The 11843-nt window shown below is 35.4% G+C and overlaps 1 protein-coding gene across 1 annotated transcript; it reads left to right on the top strand.

Annotated features, from left to right (window-relative positions):
• The first annotated feature begins 4423 nt into the window (after positions 1–4423).
• Positions 4424–11353, top strand: LOC108667382 (Golgi to ER traffic protein 4 homolog). The gene is made up of 8 exons (XM_018154400.2): positions 4424–4620; positions 4899–4977; positions 5254–5348; positions 5970–6100; positions 6519–6657; positions 7413–7562; positions 7975–8120; positions 8469–11353. The coding sequence occupies exons 1-8, from the start codon at positions 4514–4516 to the stop codon at positions 8576–8578; spliced, it is 957 nt and encodes a 318-aa protein (XP_018009889.1). The 5' UTR covers positions 4424–4513; the 3' UTR covers positions 8579–11353.
• The last annotated feature ends 490 nt before the right edge of the window (positions 11354–11843 follow it).

The following is an 11843-nucleotide window of genomic DNA, read 5'->3' as shown; positions in this document are numbered from 1 at the left end:
GAATCACCGACATGTGGAACAGCCTCCCCGATGACATCGTTGGCGCTCCAAGTATGAACGCGTTCAAGAACAGACGAGATAAAGCTATGGAAAAATATATGTTCAGATATGAAATGCCTAGCTCCTTATCGAACCCGGTGGAAGTCTAGTAGCTACTTCAAACTATCGCCAGTCATGAAAAGATCCGCTCAAATGATACGAGTTTAGATCTATGAACAAGGCACGAAAAGGAAAAGAATCGGTGACAGGCCACATCAGGCCTACATTTCAGCGCCGACATCATTATGTTATGTTATGTTATAACAATATGCAATTCTGCATAGTGGCGATTGGCAAAGCAATGACTGAAAGAGTTTATTAGACTCTTCACTCTTTCTCAGGTTCATTTTTTAGTCCTATAAGACTGTATAAGTAGATCACTAAAGTATCATGGTATTACCCAGCATTATCATACATAAGAAATTGGTTTAAATCTTGAGTAGACAAAAAAATTAGAAAAATGAACTGATTCTAAATAATCTGAATTCTGATTTGTCACTAGGCTATGTTTAGATTTTGGAAGGTGCAACTCCTAGGACGGTAGGACCAATTGAAGAAGTAAAAAAGTATTTAGAAAATGAGGCATAGTGTTTGACATGTAGCAATTATTACAATGAATTGCACCTAAAAGGCTAAATGGTGGCATTTGGCAGGAAAAACATCTACCATGATCAAACAGAACAGGATAGGTCATAAGGGACAGGTCAGTACCTAGTCACAGGTGTCAGGTGGCAGTGGGTAGGCTAATAGGCCCAGTCCGGCCCAGACAGTCCTCTGAGGCTCTGACATTTCATAGAAATGTTGTAGCAGCTAAACTTATTGAAATATTGCAAAACAGAAATAGTGGTATAAAGGTTAATATTTTTCTTATATATGCAGCAACAGCAGCATATAGACTTAGGGTAAACGCGGTATATTCCGACACATTAAGGACGCATCGAGAAATGAAAAACTATAAAAAAAACCGTATGCGTTACGTAAGTTCTGTTGCCTTCACATGACTCTCAAAACACTTCACTACGCGTCAGCAACGATGAAACGTCACAAAATGTTGCCATATTTATTAAAAAGCCTTTAGAATGGAAACCTACCAAATCCCTATATTCCGTCACTTTGTGTGGCAACATCCGACACGTGGTGAGTCGTATTGCGTCAGCGCTTCAAATTTAACTGATACGTATTGCCGACATCCACGTGTTCGAATTCCGTTTGCTGTGTGAGCTGTATTGGGATACAACACGGCTTTGAATTAGAACACTAACGAATATTGAACACTACTTAATTACGTTTTAATTAACAGCTATTAGGCTTTTAATTAAGCAAATTTCAATTTTTGTACAAAGCTTTGAACGATCTGTGTGTGTCCAATTCAAGTTGTGTCGGAATTAGTTTTCATGTGTCGAAATCCAACATCTCAACTTAATCATCTATTAATTTATTTACGACTTGAAATCAGCAAATACAAGTATACTTAAAGGATTCCTAATATATTCACAGACGTATTTAAAAGTCTCAAACCATAATATTCTTCCTATACAAACAGTTATTCACTATTTGGTAGAGCAAGGTCAACTGTCAAATTTGACACTTTTTTCGATGATCTCACTGGGTAGTGTGCATTGTCTCTCTTTGGATCTCAATATTTTCCTGCTAGATGGCCAAGACCTAGTGTTTTGGCATTAGTTCGATGCACAAATGTATGACGTCACCATTTCAACCATCAACGAACGCATAGAACTAAAACAAAGCTTAATATATAGGAAAAACTAGAGAGGTGACGGAATTACCCACGATGTCGGAATATACCGCGTTTACCCTATAGCAATAGCAAGTTAAGAAATTTTATATATACTACCCGTCTACCTCTAAAAAATCCCCCCCAAAAAAAGTATGAGAAGTGAGATTTTGGAAGAGTAGTAGTACTAGTACCTACCTCTGCTAAGGTCTGTGGCAAAAAAAAAAAAAATTTCACCTGTTTCACCATATTAGTAAATTTTACTTATATAAAAATTGTACACAGGTGTTGACTTGAAAATTTGACTCACGGAATTTGCCTAGCTCATCCCCCCAAAAATGGCGGCCATTTCCTAAAGAAGGGGTAATAAGGTTAGGGTCCTAAGAGACACTCCTAGAGTCCTAGTCCTAAAAACACATTTACACTTACAGTAGAACCTCAGTTAGCAAAGGCTCCAGTTAAAAAAGAAATATCAATGAACAACAAAGAATTTAGATTACATTTACCTTACTTACTTAGCAAAAAAACTTTCACCTTACGAAAAATTAATGCATCATCGGTCATCACAAAATTGTACATAAAATGTCATAGCTAGAATTATGCACCACAGCACCAGGCAACATATAATGAAAAGTAATTAACCCAAACTACAATTTATTTCTTTAAAAAATATGATGGTTGTTGCTAAAATATTCCTTTCTGTTTCAGCCTGCTGCTGATATGAAGTGTGCTGTAGACAAGGTCATTGTCCATGCTCAATGCATGTTCATGAATATGGTAATATCACATACCACCAAATGGCGGGGGTAATATGAGACAGGTGGGGTGAATCGGGACAGTCATCCCACATTTTGTAGAAATGTTGTAAGTTGTAACTGCTAAACTAATCAAAATGTTGCAAAACTAAAAATAGTGGCATAAAGTTCAACATTTTTACTATCTATGCATAATGAAGCAAGTTAAGAAATCATACATTTACTACCTCTAAAATATCCCTGAAAAAAGTGTGAAAAGTGAGATTTTGGAAATGTACCTCTGCATAGGTATGTAGCAAAAAAAATATTTGCTGTATCAAAAGATTTTACTTGCCTTAACATTGCACACAGGTGTTGGCTTAAAAACATTATTGACAGAATTTACATATCTCATTAAAAAAATTTTCAGCCATTTCCGCAAGATGGGGTAACATGAGACACCCCTAAAAATGCATTAACAGTAGAACCTTGGTTAGCAAATGCTCCAGTCAATAAAAAAATTGATTAACAACAATAAATTTTGATTACATTTTCCTCGCCCAGCATAAAAAATTTTCAAGTAACACAAAATTAATACATCTTCCATCATCACAAAATTGTGCATAGAATGCCATAGATAGAATTGTGCACTGGGGCACTGGGCAACATAGAATGAAAAGTAATCAACCTAAAGTAAGATTTATTTCTCCAATAAATATGATGCTTGTCACTAAAATTTTCATTTCTGTTTCAGGTATGTTTTTATGACCTTTATTTTTTTTATAGTGAATTTACTCAACCCAATTAAAATGGTACAAATTATGAGCCATCCTATAAGCTTGCAAATACAGAAGAAATGCTATATGGGTGCTGATATGAAGCTTGCAGTGGACAAAGTTGTTGTCAATGCTCAATGGCATGTCCATGGATGCAGTAATATCACGTCAATAATACGGTAATCTAGTATGGATATGGTAATATCAATAAAGGAAAAGCAAATAAAAATCACTGAAAATGTCATTTATTCTACATCTGCATCATCTAAAAAGGAAGAGGAGGTCTTCAGAGTACTGTTAGTAATGGATGAGTACACTTTGCATGCTTCAAACATTTTAAAATTAAGTTTCATTCCAAGTGTCCCGGATTATCCTGTTCCCAGGGGTAATTCGGGATGCTTTTATTTTGTGTCTGGCACCTTACAAATACCATATGGAATTTTTTAGAGAAGCCATATGATAACCTTCACAAAGAGCTTTCAAATGAGTCTAAACTTGTTTATGGGAAATATTTCATGGGAAGAAGTTATCAACAAAAAAAAAAAATGCTCAAAATCATCCCTTATTACCCTGTTTGATGATATATATATTTCATACCTGCTAAGAGAACTCAACAATAAAGGTCAACAAAAAAGTCTCTTGCATGCTGCACTATTTATTACATGAGCATCTAAGTGTTTGGTCCTCTAGCCAGAATTTAGCTATCAATATTATGAAAATTGCAAGTTTTTGCCTACCATTTTGGAGGCTGAAACCACTTGTATACTGGGGATCGTGATGAAAAAATTCCAAAAGCCTTGATTAGCATCTATTAGCAAATCATGAGTAACAACCTCTATTTCTCTCAGGGCATAATAAATACATCTTAAACACAATCTAGAATACCTATTGGGCAATGGGCAGAATTTTCCATGAATACATGGTAAAATTATGTTTTATTCTGAAAAAATGTGTTATTTTTCTAAATTTTTACAAGAGAAACTAAACAAAGGCCATAGGAATAAGATAAATTACCTGCAAGCCATCCTCCACAGTTCACAGCAATGTATTGGAAGTGAATCAGCTAGATGACTCTTTGTTGAAGTACAGTAACTACAGTTGATACTATAATTTTGGTCACATGAAATTTAATTGTTTTTATTTCACATCTAATGTGTGTTTTGATTGTTCCAGTAGTTGATATATAGATATTCTGATATTTTGGATCACTTTCCCCAAGTCCGGTAGCAATGGCTAATTTGAGAGGCATCTCTAGGGTCAAAACTAAGCTCCAGAAATCAATTGAAGAAGGTCAATATTATGAAGCACATCAAATGTACAGAACACTTTATTTCAGGTAAGTCCATCCATAAAAATATAATGTTTTGAAATAAAAGAAAACAGTGCCCTCTAAAAAAGAACACCAGTTCATTAGTTTATAGTGTTTAATTTTTTAATTGAATATCTCTTAACATATTAATGCTGAAGAGCATGGCAATGAATAACATTGTACTAAGGAATACAAACTAATGCTTTGCTTGAACATGATTCATTACCTTCATTACCAATTATTTGATTATTGAAATTCAAATCATTTTTAATCATTTGAGACTAATTGTTTCCCATCAATTGCAGGTATAAAAGTCAAGAAAAATATGTAGATTTGATAGATCTTCTCTACGAGGGATCTCATTTACTTCTCACTCACAACCAGGTTAGCAAGATTTATTGAATGGAAACGTATGTGCTGTTGCAGGGATATGTATATCTGTAATGGTGTGGTCCTTGCCCAAAAGGATGTAATATTGTGGTCTGTTCAGAGTTTTTGTAATTGACTGTTTTGTGCCATGAAGCATTATAATGGTATGCCATTTCCCTAATTTGTTTCTAATTTTTTCCAATGTTTGAGAATATGTGTGGTTATTTCCAATTTTCTTTTATGGGTTCTTGTATTTATTTATCTGTATTTTTGATGGCAATCTTGTTTCAGCAAACCAGTGGAGCAGACCTGGCTGTGTTGATGCTAGAAGTGCTTGAGTCGAGCAAAGCTCAGCCCAGCAAGGTTCATTTCACCCGGATCATTGAGTGAGTTTTGTCATTATTTGTAAAGTAGAAAATGTTGAACATAATTTTTTTTATAAATTAATCCATTGATCTGCAAATGCATGGATTTAAAACTCAGGCTGTGATGGGCAGCTACTGGTATGCATTATGCAGTGAAGACTCCTACCAATGGCTTAGCTTTAGAACACTAAAGTAATTTTTTACCTAGATTTTAAAAGCAAGGAAAACTCCAAGCAAGTTCAACATATTTTCACAATAAAATGTTTCAGAGACCAGTTCCATTATCAGTTCAAAAATTTTTAGAGAATTCAAGCTTGTTGTGTTATTTTATAATTTTTTTGAACTAATGATGGAGTGGATCTCCAAAATGTTTTGATTGGATATGTAGGTAGCAAACTTGCTCAGCATTTTATTTGCTATTAAATTCCTGGAGACCTTGCTATTTGAGCAGGCTAGTTAATTAAGTTGGTAAATGTTTTCCTTTTTTCTCTTTGTGAATTTAGTTTTGAGAAATTCCAAGAGTATATTTTTTTTAATGATCTGGTTATTTCATATGATTTATCCCTTCACTAAACTTCAAATAGAATTTCTGACAATTGACTAAAATCTTTGAGTAGGTATTTCAGTTGGCACTATTTGCAGGTTGTTCCGTCTCCTAAATTGTCCAGAGCGTCAGCAATACTTGGTGCGAGCTGTAAAGTGGTCAAGTACTGAAGACTTTAAATTAGGACATCCCACGCTGCATCAACAATTGGCGCTAGTCTTATGGAAAGGTAAATAAAAATAAGCCCAGGTAGCAGGGAATTTTGAGAGGTGGCTGTATAAAATTCCTCACATCCATATATCGCTATTATTTGAGGTGTAAAAAATATTTTTATGAAATATTGGTTGTCATGAAATATAATTTGATTCATATCCACTTCATGTAAAACCTTTCCAATGAAGTCATGGTGAATTAAATTGGCACTTTATTTGCTTTTAAATTCTTGGTTAACTTGCAATTTAAGCAAACTCCTGATGTAGGTATACTTAAATTTCATGCCATACTCATTTATTTTGGTGACTTATCTTGCTTGGTCTTCAGAATTCATTGGTTGGTTCTGAGTATCAAGATGCATTGTTGTGCAATCTCCTGAATCTGCTCCTGAATAAAATATATTAATAAAGATACATTGTTATGATATTTTCCAGAAAAACAGTATGCATTGGCTCGTTATCACTACCTGCGTTCTGACGATGGTAGCGGCTGTGCAACATTTTTAATAGAGCTTCACTTACTCAAGGGATATCCTTCTGAAGTGGACTTATTCCTGGCACAAGCTGTGCTCCAGTAAGTTGTCATATCTTTAAATCCATTTGCAATTGGGTTCAATAATGAAATTTATCTAGTTTGTTTTACATCCGAACTTTCCGAGTAGTAGTAGTCATAATAAATGCTAGTTCATTCTTTATACCTATTTTAACTATTTTGATGTAATTTTTTTTTTGTATTTCTAATTTATTAAATACCTTATAATTTTCCTCTTCACTTCTTCTGTCAAATTTCAATTGTAACTTTGTGAAAATTGATGAAAAATGGCGTTCATTTTGATCTGTAATAAAATATTCAAGCAAATTCTCAAACACAACAACAATCTAATGATGAAAAATTTGCCAGAAACTATTTAAGAATAATTGACGTTCCTTCTTGCACAACTTAGTATGCAATTGAAAAGTTTCCTTTGCTGGCCTCTGCAGCTTACGTGATGAGACAAATACTGAGTTTTGGAATGATGAGCCATCGCTGATGGGAATTTAGGGTCCAATCTTGTCAAATTGAATGTATCTAATGTTCTCGTTTGTTGCTAAAATAAACAACATGCCAAATGATTAACTGTTGTGACGTATTTGGTACTGCAGCATGTGTTTAATACTAGTATGCTCACACATATGTATGCTTACGTATATTGTAGACGTAATGAATAAAATCACACGTACTTGGCTTTGCATGTATTAAGTTTGTACCAAAGTGTGGACAGCCTGCAAAGAAAGAAGATGCATATTGTGCAATGCTGAATACAATTCTAAAAGTTATTACAATCACAGGTACTTGTGTCTGCAAAAGAAGGTAGAGGCAACGAAGGTGTTCGAGACGTACACTGTGACCCATCCTCACATCAGCAAGACACCTGTAGGGCCACCCTACCTGCAGCCACTCCTCAACTTCCTATGGTTCCTACTCATAGCTGTTGAAAAGTAAGTTTGTTTCGAATAAAGTTTCCTATGGCAAATGCTATCCAGAGCATGTTATGCTTTTATTCGAACCTTTTTTTAATGAATAATTTGTGACTGTTCATGGCGTATTTCACTTGGCCACATGAAAGTGGGCCTTTAGAGGTACTAGGAATCTTCCAAATGTTTATTTTTTATGCTCAGACCTTCTGAGTTGGGGTCGGGGGTTGTCCGCGTCTTGTAAGAAAGCCTGCACCAGTGTCGGTTCACACTCCTGGAAGGATGCGATATCGTCTCTTGTCTATTGGTTACTAAATTACAGAAAAGCCAAAGAGTAATCTGTTGCAGTGTTGGCCAAAGTGCCGTGGAAGGCTACTATATTTTCATACTGCACTCTTGTGCCCAAGTATCGATCTAAATATTGGAGCGTGAGCAGGGGTCGAGTGACGGAGTTCCGGGTGCTGTGCGAGCAGTATGGCCCGAGCCTGCAGCGTGACCCCTGCTACAGAGAATACCTCGACACCATTGGGCAAATCTTCTTTGCTTTGCCGCCACCTCCACGTCCACGATCTTCATTCTTCGGTGAGAGTGCAGTTTAACATTCAAAAACTTTGCTCTGAAGTGCGAATTTGTGTTTGGTTCCGATAATGCACGAAGAATCTTGATTTTCCAAGGGTGTCAGCTCAGTGCTTAATCATAATTAGTTGTTCTTCAACCTTCTTTTAAATTTTAAATTTATTACAATATGTTGTTGATGTATTCATACCCATATGGAGTTACTGATGTTGATTATTTATTTTACTATTTTAAATTAGGATTGCTAATTATTAGCCATGATTGGTATGTATGATAAAGCCTTGATTTTATTCTGATAAAAATAGAAATGTTGCATGGCATAAGAAATGTCAAGTAATATAATGCGTGTTGTAGGAGATTTACTGCAAGGGCTGCTGAGGGGTGACGATGGTGGTGACGACGAAGGCAGCAGCAGCAGCGACGCTCAGCAGCCGCTGGCCGTTGCTCACGAGGAGCTCGACTAGACGCTGCTTTTCATCTACGGCTCACTGACAACACTCCTGTTCACTTAACTCCTCTTATTATCATGAATTGTGTTGTCTTTCGCGAAACGTCTTGATTACATTGTTGATAGAAATCATGATTAACTTTGGGAAAAACTGCGTTTTTTTAAAGTAACATTTTGAAAAACATAATCCTTATGATTGTTGTGGAGAAACTGTGTGTATTCACCTGTTTTGACATTGCACCTTCTTCTATAAAGATCAACAGGCCAATATCAGTTAATCGAAACTGACCAAGCGGAATTGTTTTTGCAAGTGAATTTAACCTGAGCTCTCTTCCTCTGACTCAAGTCTACCCTGAATGTCTCTCTTTAACACCTGCAGCAACAGTTGTGGATTTACCTTCATTACAGTCAAGCTAAGACGCTCGTATTGCGCCGACAAGCCACCATCCGCTTGCACTAAAAGAACAACTACAAACATCATGCTATTCGGTGATGCTACCTGTGAGCTAACAGTACCAAACTACAGTCACCAAATTAGCTTCAAAATCTTTCAAATAACAGTGATTCTAACTTCCGAAATGTTTTCAAACATGAAACCTCGGAAATACAGTACTTGTCAATGTTTCAATGATGGAAATGTATCTCAATGTCCAATGAGATATTCAATATGTTTTTGCATGTTGGTTAAGGTTTTTAAAAAAAATTATCATTGTCATACCTATTGCTCTACCTGTGGCTATTAGACTACATTAACGAAAAGCACGTTCTGTTTGGTCGATAATTTGACTCTGGTGAAGAAGTAATCCTAGTCGTTAAAAAAAAAACAAATTCAATTGTAAGTATGTTATAGTCAAAATTTTCGTTTAAATCTTAAAATAATTAGCTTATTCATTCTAAACGCTGCCTATTTTTCTCAGTATAAAAAATGTAATGCTACCTGGGATAAAAAGAAATTGCATTGCTTCATTCGATCATTAGATAGCAGGAACTTATCCAGTACATTAGGAGTGCAGTCAGTACGACTTAAATCTATATTATAAGTTATGCCTCGAACTCAATTGAGTGGTGATTAGCTAAGCAAAAATTCAGATGTTGATTTACGAGTAAAATGCTGCGACTATGTAAATTCGATTAATTAATTTGTAATTATATTTTATTCTTAGAATTTCGAAGTGTTGAGTGACCTCACCACCACGTTATTCAGCAATGTGAATACAATATTTCCCAGACAGGTGGATGCTATCTTCCTCCTGTATTTTTTCAACTAGCAGAATTTATTGGCGTCAGCATTTTGATACGAGGTTTTCTGAAATTCAACGCTGTTGATGTGCTGCAGGAAGATGTAATCTCTCAGCAATGGGAGTCAAGGTGAACTTCCACAAATGCTATATCAATATCTCTTATTATTTGAGTTCTTTCGCTTTTGAAATTCGAACACGTTGCATGTCATATTATGTAACTTTCCCATTTACTCTCGAGATTATTCTTTTGAAGATCATTAGAATTTAATGCGGTCAAAGGCCAATGTTCCCCAGTCTCTAAACGCAATTTTAAATTGCCGCAGAAGTATTTTATCCAATGATTTTCTATCGGTACTGAGATTTGTTACCGCACATGTGAATATTCAATCACAAACAAGCACACGCGCATGTTTTTAGTGAATTATTTATGATTTTTGTGAGAACTTACATAATCATTTGCGTTTCATAGCAATTTATGCGATTGCCGTTCCCGAATTTGTTTTATTGTCGCATGAGAATTAATTGCTAGTTTCGTTTCGTGTTTAAAACCGCCACTAATCCACTATGCACATGATTATATATTACATCTTTCGTTTTTTTTTTGCCTGCTAGATATTTACTCCTTTTGTTTGCTTCATGCCTGATTATTACCATTGATAGTTTTCCTTGTTAATATATCTTTACTGCACTAATTTCGATATTGTCATTAATGTTGAACAAGCAAGTTGCCTTCTGTGGGAGCGCATGATTGCATTGTATCGTGCTGCATCTCGCTTGCAACCATCACTCCCTGCTGAAAAACTTATTTTTTATTCATACTGCTCCGTCTTGATTTAGGTATAGATTTGTCAAGATTGTTTTTCACATGAAACTTGTACATTTCAGTACAGTGATTTTTCTTCATGATTTTGAGCTAGCTGAGGCAGTAACCAGGACTCCAACATGATTAATAGTTTTAATTTTCTCATTTACCCAACATGCATAAGATTAATCTCCATTAAAATCTGAGCATTGATTTGATAGGATTACAGTTTTTTAGAACAGTAATGGTGTGACAATACTTGCAGTGGTTAGGCTAAAATCTGTCGTCCGCATTTACCAACTCAAATATTTCACGTGATTTGAGCAGATGCTATGAATGTTCTCACGAATCGACACGACCGAAATTTTTTACCAAAAAGTGAGGATAAGTTTCGAGTAATGCTTAGGGTATGCGTAGGTACGTACTCGTTGTACCATTCTTTGGTTTCATTTACCTGAGAAGACTCAAAAATGGTGGCAATGATGTATCCCTAAGTTGGTACACATCAAGGTTTTCCAGAATAATAGATGAATTACTCTCAGGGAACCACTTGTCAACTGGAACACTAGATAAAGCTTTTCCATGACCAGATTGTTAAGTAGTAAACACGTGCAAATAATGCATAACATTTTAACGATGTGATTCTAATTCATGAAGTTGTACGAGAGGCTGAATAGGACTGAACCAAAATGCATGAAACATGTAATTATTTGATTCCACTTCAAAGAAATGTACTTATTACATGAAATACGAGTATCATTATTCCACTATTTTGTCGTATCGACAATCATTTGATACACAAACTAATTAAATTTCTATTATCTATAGACTCTCAGTGTCAGGCAAGGAATCATTCACACCACAAAATTCTGTGAGATAACACAAATCTTTCTTGGTAACAAAAAGGTTACTAATCTACAATGCACGACGACACATCAACAAACACCGACCAATCAGAGTCAGGTGTTAATGAAAACAAGACTCAGGAAATGTTTGATGATCAATCAGAGAACCCAAGCAAACGATTTCTCAGTTACCATTATACTAAAGAAAATAAATAAATTTGAACTTTCACGAATGAAAATCATGACATGACATCTCTTCAATTGTATAATACATACTAGAATTTAGAACAGAAAAGCCTGTTGATATAATGTTGAAACATAATGTGCGCCAGAGGGTCTAGTCGAGATTTTGGGCGCCAATTCAATTGGACTTCCCTGCTGGAATTCTATGTA

Source organism: Hyalella azteca, unplaced genomic scaffold, assembly GCF_000764305.2.
Source record: "Hyalella azteca isolate HAZT.00-mixed unplaced genomic scaffold, Hazt_2.0.2 contig1723, whole genome shotgun sequence".
Taxonomy (NCBI): domain Eukaryota; kingdom Metazoa; phylum Arthropoda; class Malacostraca; order Amphipoda; family Hyalellidae; genus Hyalella; species Hyalella azteca.
Note: the sequence above shows the minus strand (reverse complement) of the source record. Positions and strands in the feature narration are given on the sequence as shown.

Bases quoted from the DNA above. Each gene is read 5' to 3' on its own strand.
- LOC108667382 (XM_018154400.2), top strand. From the start codon at position 4,514: ATGGCTAATTTGAGAGGCATCTCTAGGGTCAAAACTAAGCTCCAGAAA. The intron at 5,349-5,969 runs GTGAGTTTTGTC...CACTATTTGCAG, and splicing joins CATTTCACCCGGATCATTGA to GTTGTTCCGTCTCCTAAATT. The intron at 7,563-7,974 runs GTAAGTTTGTTT...GAGCGTGAGCAG, and splicing joins CTACTCATAGCTGTTGAAAA to GGGTCGAGTGACGGAGTTCC.